The sequence below is a fragment of the Mercenaria mercenaria genome, chromosome 13, assembly GCF_021730395.1.
Source record: "Mercenaria mercenaria strain notata chromosome 13, MADL_Memer_1, whole genome shotgun sequence".
Lineage (NCBI taxonomy): Eukaryota > Metazoa > Mollusca > Bivalvia > Venerida > Veneridae > Mercenaria > Mercenaria mercenaria.
Window position 1 is genome coordinate 34,256,334 of NC_069373.1, and position 10,457 is coordinate 34,266,790.

Genomic DNA, 10,457 nt, shown 5'->3' on the forward strand with positions numbered 1-10,457 from the left:
CCTGTATCACTCACTTGACCTAGTTTTTACTCCCAGATAACCTGGATACAAACATTTTGACCAGGTTTTATGTAAATCATGTAGATCGTTATCCAATATTTTTAATAATTTGACCTAGTGACATAGTTTCTGACCTTAAGTACCCCACTTTTGAAATGAACATTGATTTCATACAGACAAATATTCTGACAAAGATTTATGATGATCAAGTTGAAAATAGTGCCTCTAAAGTGTTAACAAAGATTTTTCTATGATTTGACCTACTGACCTTGTTTTTACCCACATGACCCAGTTATACATTTGCCCTACATTTAAAACAGACAAACGTTCAGAAGTCTCATGAAGATCAGGTAGAAAATGTGGCCATTTCAGTGTTTACAGTGTCTTTCAATGATTTGATCCTATGTCTTAATATCTGACCTAGATATTCCTGTTTCAAACCAATCCTAGATTTCATAGAGACAAAGATTCTGACAAAGTTTTATAAAAATCAAGCAAAAAATGTAGCATCTAGAGCGTAAACAAAGCTTTTTTTCTATAATTTGACCTAGTGACCTACTTTAAAACCTCAAATAATGAAGTTTTGAATAAAACCTACACTTCACAAACACAAACATTCTAACAATTTTTCATGAAGATCAAATGGAAAATATGGTTTCTGTTATGATTTGACATAGTGTACTAGTTTCTGACCTCTTGTTTACTAATTTTAATCTTAATCTAGGTTCAAAAGGTAAAAGCAGTTGTAAGCTTAACCTACATTTAAGTCAAGCAACTTTAGTGGTAACAAGGCTTTTCCAAAATTTGACCTAGTTTTTGACCTCAGGGAACCCAATTTCAAATTTCTTCTATATTTGACAAAGGGAAATATTCTGAAAAAAATTGTGACAATCAAGTAGAAAATGAGGCCTGTCGATAATCTGACCATGTGACCTAGTTTGAAATCTCAGGTAACCATTTTTCAAACTTGACCTAAATTTCATGACAAACATTCTGACAAAGTTTCAGTAAGTAGATCATATCATGCAGAAAATGTAGCCTCTATACTGTTTACAAGATTTTCCTAATAATTGACCTAGTGACCTAGCTTTTTGATGCCAAATGACCCAGTAACCAAATCATCCAAGATTTTATTAATGGTAACATTCTGACCAAGTTTAATCAAGATTTGACCAAACTGCAACTTCTAGAGAGTTAAAACGTCAAATTGTGGAAGACAAACGATGCACACTGGACAATGCTGCATGCCAACACAAAAATCAAAGCATGATTTGGCTCAATCAAGTAGACGACACAAAGTGCTCAAGGTGAGCTTAAAAGGAACGAGCAAAGTCTGTAAAAGATCAAAATTGGATATATCATTTCTTATTTAAATTTTCAGTCTTGTGATATTTCATGTGTTACGATGATATACCAAACAGCTATATTCCTACTATTTTACAACAAATATTTGCAGAGTGACTAACGCAGCAGCTACCTGTATAATATTTACATATTTACCTTACTAAATCATTTTGATATTAAATTTTACTATAAAATACTGTCATGCTAAGCTAAATCTGCCATCTCATTATGGCAAAATTATGTTAGAAAGACCTCCCATTTTTAACTGCAATAAGCCTTATAACTTATGTCCCCTAGATATATTTTTGTTTTGGTCCTAAGTTTCCAGCTTTCAAGGGAGACAACTCTGAAATAAAACATCAAGATATCACACTAAGTTAATCTGAATCAACATCTCCATTACTCTCACCAATACCTCAATACAATTCTGCTAACAATAAATGATTAGAAAACTATTTTTGCCTACCATCAATGTTAGCAATAGTTGTGATATCAAACTTTAGAATTCCTCCTCCTTTGACCTCCACATCGTTTGTAAAATCTTTGAATATTCCACTACTGCCAGCTGAGGTAGGAGTTACAACATCTCCATAATAGAGGCCACCTCCATATGCAGGTGTTGTTGTTGAATTGGAACTAGAGGCAGTGCCTGTATTGGTTGCTTTCCCGCCCTGACCGCCATGTCCAGCTCCACGTCCATTTATTCCCTTACCTTGGCCTCCGTCTGAGTGAACGGCCTTGAAAGAAATTTCAAAAACACTGTATAATTTCTATAATCAGTACCTCTGAATGGTAAATATCTTCATAAAAAAGCAGGCATTTTCTTTCAAGGTAGACTTAGGCTAGTACTCATGAATATTTAAGAATGGCAAATATTCGATTGGGCATAACTTTGTTTATAGCAAATTTATGCTACTGAAATTTGGTAGAGCTGTTAGAAGCAGCAGAATACATATTCGAGCAAAGTTTCATCAACATTTGTGCTAGAATTTTGAGACTTTGATGGATATGGGCCTAATTTTTTTTGTAGATTTACTTCTTTAGAGCAAAAACCTCTACAAATAAGAGCTATCGTAGGACAGCAACACTCGATTATTCAACAGCCTCGTCAATTGAAGGAATATAAAAGTCCAACAAAAAGGGGCATAATTTTGTAAAAAAGCAGAGTAGAGTTATGGGACCTGTGCAATGTAAGTCGGTTTATCACAGTGAATAAATGTGTGAAGTTTCAATCCATTCCCACAAGTGGTTACTGAGATACCATCTAACATACAAAAACGTAACCAAATCGGGACGCAGACAAGGACACTGATGCAGACCCATGTTGAGTCCAATAGCTCCAACCTATTCTTTGAATAGTCTAGCTAAAAATAAACATTCATGCTAGTGGTGTTGCTCTGAGAAGGTTGCATTATGCATGTCTCTTTAGCCAACGATTTAATCCATATATAACATTAGATGTATTATTAATGTATGCAAACTAATGTTTCATTAAAATAAATTTAAGAGTTCTTTAACACATATTTTAGGATAATTTCAGCCTTGAACTGAAATTTTGTACAAATATGTTCTGAAACTGGACGAAAAACTTTTTCAATTTTCTTCACCTCCAAGTCATTAGTCAGGCAAATATTGGCTTTAATTATATAGTTCTCTTAAAATTCTCATCTACTGGTAAACCTCACTGTTTAGAAAAGTACCAGCATCTTTAAATGAACTGCTATATTCTTCCTCTAAAATCCTGCATACTAATATCTCCTGTCAATCATAAAATCATACACATATGGGTTGAATATTTCAAAACTAACCAGTTTATCAGCCTTTATATATGCAGAGTCTTCTACAGTCAATGTATCAGCTACCAGGTACATGTTATCAGCCTCAACTGTTCCTCCACTCTCCACAGTGAAGTCTGTGCCAACCAGTTTCATTCCATTTCCTTCTGATTCAATAACAAGAGTTCCACCTCCTTTCACAGTAACAGAGGTGAACACTATCTCTGGTAGGTTACCACTACTACTGTCAGGCCTGAAATCAATATTTATAAGAGGATTAAAACCATTCTGCAAAGACAATTGCAGTCAAAGACTTGATCTCCAAACCATGTCTATGATATTATGCTTAATAACTGCATGAATTCTTTTCTTTTCAGATATGGCAAGTTTGTAACAAGTTAAATGTAACATTTTGGTGGAATATATCTTGGAAAAAGCCAAAATGGACTTGCTAACTTCAATAAAAATTAAATTTTGCATGAAATAATTAAAAACATTTTAGCAGAATATCTCCACATCTTTGTCATGTTATTTAAGACATTTTCAAAAACACTTAATGCTTCTTTGTTCATTACTCTGGATCTAACTAATGTGATTCATCTGTCTAATGTGAATTTAACTTTTATTTACAAAAAAAATAGACAAAAAATAGCAAAAAAGCAAGACTTTTGCCATTCATTAACATAAATCTAATTAAAATGTTATTTTCTGTCACAGAATTAACTAATGTATCTACGAGTCCTATAAATACCGCAGAGTAATTCTCCCCATTGGTCCTATAACAAGATGTTCAACTCCTTGCATGGAACCTTCATTTTCTATGGATATACCAGTGACTGTGTACGTTTGTTCTGACTGCATGACACCTCCCTCATACACAAGCATTCCGAACTGTTGTTCAGGACTATCATCTGGCAGTTGTGCAGTAAAGTCTTGGTATGAGCCTTTAATGAAATAGAAGATTTTTACACTCTTCCCAGGTAATCAGTCTGAAAACTTAATGACTTGCAATGCCTTTGTTTAAATTCACCTACAGATATAGCAAGAGCTGTAAATACGCATGCCCAATATGGTGGGTAGTCCCATTTTAAGTCCCATGATCACTTTGACCTTTGACCTACTAATCCCCAAAACAATAGTGGTCATCTTGTTCATCAGCCCAATCATGCTATCAAGTTTGAAGATAATGTGTGAAGTGGTTCTCAACTTACTAAGTGGGAACTGTTTTCAAGGTTCAGGCCACTGTGACCTTCGACTTATTACCCCAAAATCAATAGGGGTCATTTACTTCACAAGCCCAATCATGCCATCAAATTCAAAGGTTCTGGGTCAAGCAGTTCTCAAGTTATTGAATCAGTGGAGACTGTTTTCAAGGTTCAGGAGCATGTGACCTTGAGCTTTGACTTACTGGTCCCAAAATTAATAGTGGTCACTTACATCATAGGTCCAATCAAGCTATGAAGTTTGAAAATACTGGGTCAAGTGGTTCTTAAGTTATTGAGCGGAAACTGTTTTTCAAGGTTCAGGCCCCTGTGACCTTGACCTTTGACCTATTGATCCCCAAAACAATATGGGTCATCTACTTCATAAGCCCAATTATGCAACCAAGTTTGAATGTTCTGGGTCATGTGGTTCTATAGTTACTGGGCGGAAACAGTTCACTCTACCAACAGAAGGACCAATGTGACCAACATGTCATTGAGCTGAGCAATATACCCCACTTCTTTGAGGGATGAAATGAAAAGTTACTGTTTGATCCAACTTTTCAATAACAAGAGTTATCCTTGATTTCTAGCTAAAAAGACAATGTTATTTAAATTTTACATAATTGTAAAAAAAACTTCAAGTGTGGGAATAGGAATTTTTTTCATTTCTGAAAATACCATGAAATATTTTTAGAGTTATCATCACCAAAGAAACAATTTTGATAGCGTATTTTCCATTACAAATTTCATCTTAATTTTGGTCACCAGATTCTTTTTCAAATTTCAATTTTGACTGTTGTTACAAAACTTTTAGGATATCCTAGTTAGCATAAAAACAAGATTTAGACTGTTTTCAAGGTTCAGGAGCATATGACCTTGAGCTTTGACTTACTGGTCCCAAAATTAATAGTGGTCACTTACATGATAGGCCCAATCAAGCTATGAAGTTTGAAAATACTGGGTCAAGTGGTTCTTAAGTTATTGAGCGGAAACTGTTTTTCAAGGTTCAGGCCCCTGTGACCTTGACCTTTGACCTATTGATCCCCAAAACAATATGGGTCATCTACTTCATAAGCCCAATTATGCAACCAAGTTTGAATGTTCTGGGTCATGTGGTTCTAGAGTTACTGGGCGGAAACAGTTCACTCTACCAACAGAAGGACCAATGCGACCAACATGTCATTCAGCTGAGTTATATACCACACACTTCTTTGAGGGATGAAATGAAAAGTTACTGTTTGATCCAACTTTTCAATAACAAGAGTTATCCTTGATTTCTAGCTAAAAAGACAATGTTATTTAAATTTTACATAATTGTAAAAAAAACTTCAAGTGTGGGAATAGGAATTTTTTTCATTTCTGAAAATACCATGAAATATTTTTAGAGTTATCATCACCAAAGAAACAATTTTGATAGCATATTTTCCATTACAAATTTCATCTTAATTTTGGTCACCAGATTCTTTTTCAAATTTCAATTTTGACTGTTGTTACAAAACTTTTAGGATATCCTAGTTAGCATAAAAACAAGATTTCCATTAAATAATCTGCAAAATTGCTAAAATGTTTATAATAATTTAATTCATGGGTCAGAAATTTACACAGAGAAAAATAAATTTTTGGCCATAAAATTGACATGGGGGAATGAGGACACAGAGTACATAGAGACAATACCAAACAAGAATATTTTTAATGTTTCCACTATACAAACATTCAAGGAATAATGGCCACGACCTCTGGCAGCCATATTTTTTGACCACTCAGTATAATTAAAACAACCTTGGTAGAAGGTCACCAAAGGACCACTTGTGTGAAATTATTTCAAAATTGGGTCTGTTGTTTCTGACTAGATGATTTTTAAAGTTTCCACTTTATACATTGTAGGAAAAGTGACCACACCTCTGGCAGCATGCTTTTCAAGGAATTGGGATAATCTGAACAAAGTTTGAAAAGAGTCACACAAGGACCATATCTGTGAATTTTTTCTAAGTCGGGGCAGCAGTTTCATATGAGAAGATTTTTAAGTTTCCACTACATACATATAAGAACAAGAAATGTCCATAAGACAGCATGCTCACTTTTCTCAGTGCTTAACTCTGAATTAGAGCTTTGCCAGTAAAAACTTTATAAAACTTTAATTAAAAAATTCTAAGTTAAAAGGGGGCATAACTCTATCAAAATTTAAACCATCAAAATTTAAACCAGAGTTATGGGGATTGTTTCTCCTGGTGTAGACTTTGATAGTAAATAAATATTTTAAGTTTCAAGTCAAAAGCTTTGATAGTAACAGATATTTGACTTTATCAAAAACTTTAACAAAAAATTTTAAGTTTAAAAAGGGCATAACTTTGTCAAAATTCAAACCAGAGTTATGGGGATTGTTACTCCTGGTGTAGACTTTGATAGTAAATATCAATTTTAAGTTTCAAGTCAATAGCTTTGATAGTAACAGAAATATCTGACTTGAACTTGAACCAACCGCGACGCTGATGCTGAGGCGAGAGCAATAGCTGTACTTTTTCTTCGAAAAGTCGAGCTAGAAAGAGACCACGCCCCCTGGCGACCATGTTTTTTTAAGAATTAGAATAATCTGTCTAATGTTAGTAGATGGTCACAGGAGCACCATTTGTGTAAAATTATTTTAAAATAGGGCCAGAAGTTTCATACAAGATTTTAAAATTTCCAATATATACACATATAGGGAAAAGTGACCACACCCCTTGATGGCCATTTTTTTTTTTTTTTGAAGAGTCCGATAATTTGAACAATCTTGGTAGAGGGTTACATAATGACCATATTTGTGAAATTATTTCAAAAGGAGATGTTGTTTGAAGATTTTTCTATTTTTAGCTCTTGTGGCCCCTGTATGCAACCATGCAGAATCATTTGAACAACTTTGGAAGAGGACCACCCAAAAAATATCCAAGCAATGTTTCATCAATTTCCATCAAATGGTTTCAAAGGAGATGTTGTTTAAAAAAAAGTGTGGACAGATGGACGGACGTCTGAACGGATGGACGAATGTATGGCGAGAGATCACAATAGCTCACACCAGGCACTTTATGCTCAGGTGAGCTAACAAGAGCTGTCAGTGGACAGCGTGCTCGACTATTCTCAGTGCTTGATAGTATAATATAAGCAATGAGTAAAACTTTAACATTACTTTGAAAATATTTGGGGTGGTACGCAAACTTTAACATTTATTCTAAGTCGAAAAGGGGCCATAATTCAGTCAAAATGCTTGATAGAGTTGCCTCCTCCTTTTTACAGACTGGCGTCATGATGGTAAACAAGTATGCAAAATATGAAAACATTATCTCAATGGACTTTGAAAATATTTGGGGTGGTACGCAAACTTTAACATTTGTGTGACGCTCACGCCGACGCCGGGGCGAGTAGGATAGCTCCCCAATTCTTCGAACAGCCGAGCTAAAAAGCTATTACAAATTGGTGGATCAAACAGTATGTATATATAAATAAAATTGTTGTCACTTTAAGCATTACGATACATAAATATTCCATATTATCTAAGACTATATTGTAAAGAAACATACCAACATGCCACATTGCACTTTTGTCTCCCGATGTTTTCTTAACAGTTATAGTTTGTGTGAATGTTTCACCATTTTTCCTGTACAAGGCTAACTGTGCTTGTCCACTCAAGTGCACCTCCTATAATACAAGATGGAAATCTAAAGCTATACATGTCATGTGTACAGGGTTATGTCTGATATGACGGGTCAGAAATATGAACTGAACTAGAACTGCAGGTTACAATAATTACGTTTTGAAAACTTGACTCGTTAGAAACAAAAAACTAGGATTAAGTGTCATCCTTATTTGAATCATGGTGGTAATGCATCCAGATAGAAAACTCTTCAATCAGCTAACATGCCTTGATAACAGACTACAAATGATGGACAAGAACAAGAGCTGTCACTAATGGTGACAAATTCCCCCGCAGCGCCTTGACCTTTGACCTGGTGACCCCAAAGTCAGTAGGGGTCGTGTACTCAATAAGTACTATCAGCATGTGAAGTTTAAAGGTCCTGGGTGCAGTGGTTCGCGAGTAAAGTGCCTTCATGCAAAAGTTAACACTGTGACGAACTAACGAACGAACAGATGGACAGTTGAAAACTAATATGCCTCCCTTCAGAGGCATAAAAATGTTATTTGACAATATGGTATCTAATTCTACTGTTAAAAATGCCTAAAATGTGGGATGAAGAAGGCAGGTAAATCATTCTGTTTGACAATACTGCCCTAAAACTAAGATTAGTTACTTCTGTCACTAAAAACTTTATGAAAAACCATATTTTCAAAGCAGAAATTGCATCTTACTTCAAACACATGATCATGCGAGTTAGGATCATCAAACAGCCATGTGTGGAAACTAAGTTGTCCTCTGTGTGTGTCTGACAGTTGTGTCCAATCCACTCGAGAATCCTGGGGTGTGCATACATTCTCATTATCCACAGTCAATTTCTTTGTGTTATCTGTGGTGTTCATTCTAAGAACTGTGCCAGCACCACCACACTCATACCCTGTGCCACCATGAGCAAGAATTGCACCAGAAAAAGTGTCTACCGCACGATGTAATGCAACACGACCTCCTGCACCTCCACCCCCTAGACATCCTGGATCAGACTCTCCTGTCCAACCTTTCAATAACATAAGTACGAAGGCATTGTTATAAAATAAATAAAAAGTTAATCAAGTTTTGCAATAAAAGCAAGTTGAATATAAAAGGCCCACAATACCACTTTTTGTACTGCATGCAACATAAATAATTGTTTAGATAATTAGCATTTTCTTCTGCTTATTCCTCCTTTTTGGTAAAACTTTGCTTTAAGTTTTTAGCACAAATTTCAACATCTGCCTATGGATCAACATCTGGATTTAAAAGATTTCAGAAACATTTGATTCAATATGTCTCAAACCATACACCTACACCTACTACTCATATATGCAGAAACAGTTATTATTACACATTATTTTCTTGTCATAAAACACGCATTATTACCCATCTTACTAGATATTCACTGAATTTTCGAATTAAAAGTTGAAATATTTTCTGACTGGTATTTCTCAACACTTTCCCAAAATTACTTTCTTGTAATCTGAAGTATTTGCTATCATATAAAATAGTTGACCACCATAATAAGTAGGTCTGAATTTGAAACCCGTGTCACAATTTTGCCTCATTCGTAAACCACCCAATACTGATATTACAAGATATACCCATAAAAACTTGTACCTGCATCATCACTGTCTGTGGAGTTTGTGCTGTTATCCACTGCCGACACATTTACTGGAGCTACTGTTGTTGTGGTAGTTGTTGTTGTTGTCCAGGTACCAAGATCTGCACCTATAGATCCTCCTTGAGCATAGATGTTCCCGTCTCCAGATACTGACTGTACCTGTGTAGTGCAAAATATATTAACAGGCTAGTTAGTAACTGCTCCATATTACAATACACTATATGACAAACTTATTTCAAAGTTTCTAACAGCATTGTGATATATAGTAAAGCATACTGAATTCTAAATGCAGACATGACACTGAACCACCTCAGTTCTGTGATAGACACTAGAATGCAAGTCATCTTAACGAAACAACTAGATGAGCCATATTTATTTCTTTTTCTACTTATCCATTTATCTAATTTCCATTATGCATTCAAATGCTATGATTCATGCACAATAAGTTATAGATATTTCAACAAATTGTAGTTCATGTTATGTGTCAACCCTATCATTTTCCCAAACTGCAACATAAGTTAACTCTAGTTTGACTAGAAATGTGTCCATGGGACACAGATGCCCCCACTACATGACAAAGGACACAGATCAATTTTTTCCTAGGTCAGGGGCCATAACTCCTACAATACTGAATGAATCCGGACGTGAAACCCCAGGTGCACAACTGCACATGCTGACCAACATTCCTGTAAACTTTGGTGACTCTAGGTCAAATACTTTCGGAGCTACGCGTGACACAACATTAAAATGACCAATTTTTAACTAAGTCAGGGGCCATAACTCCTACACTACTGAATGAATCCGGATGCGAAACCCCAGGTGCACAACTGCACATGCTGACCAACATTCCTGTAAACTTTGGTGACTCTAGG

General features: G+C 35.3%; 1 protein-coding gene across 1 annotated transcript in view; it reads right to left on the reverse strand.

Moving 5' to 3' along the window:
* The window catches only part of LOC123530435 (adhesin BmaC autotransporter-like), a 32,260-nt gene extending 22,126 nt beyond the window's left edge, over window positions 1-10,134 (reverse strand). The window contains exons 1-7 of the mRNA XM_053520817.1: window positions 10,093-10,134; window positions 9,582-9,744; window positions 8,666-8,985; window positions 7,879-7,996; window positions 3,871-4,063; window positions 3,153-3,372; window positions 1,811-2,081 (exon numbers count right to left, since the gene is read on the reverse strand). Of these exons, the coding sequence (XP_053376792.1) occupies window positions 1,811-2,081; window positions 3,153-3,372; window positions 3,871-4,063; window positions 7,879-7,996; window positions 8,666-8,985; window positions 9,582-9,744; window positions 10,093-10,134 (1,327 nt within the window). The remainder of the gene's footprint in view (window positions 1-1,810; window positions 2,082-3,152; window positions 3,373-3,870; window positions 4,064-7,878; window positions 7,997-8,665; window positions 8,986-9,581; window positions 9,745-10,092) is intronic.
* Between the last annotated feature and the right edge of the window lie 323 nt (window positions 10,135-10,457).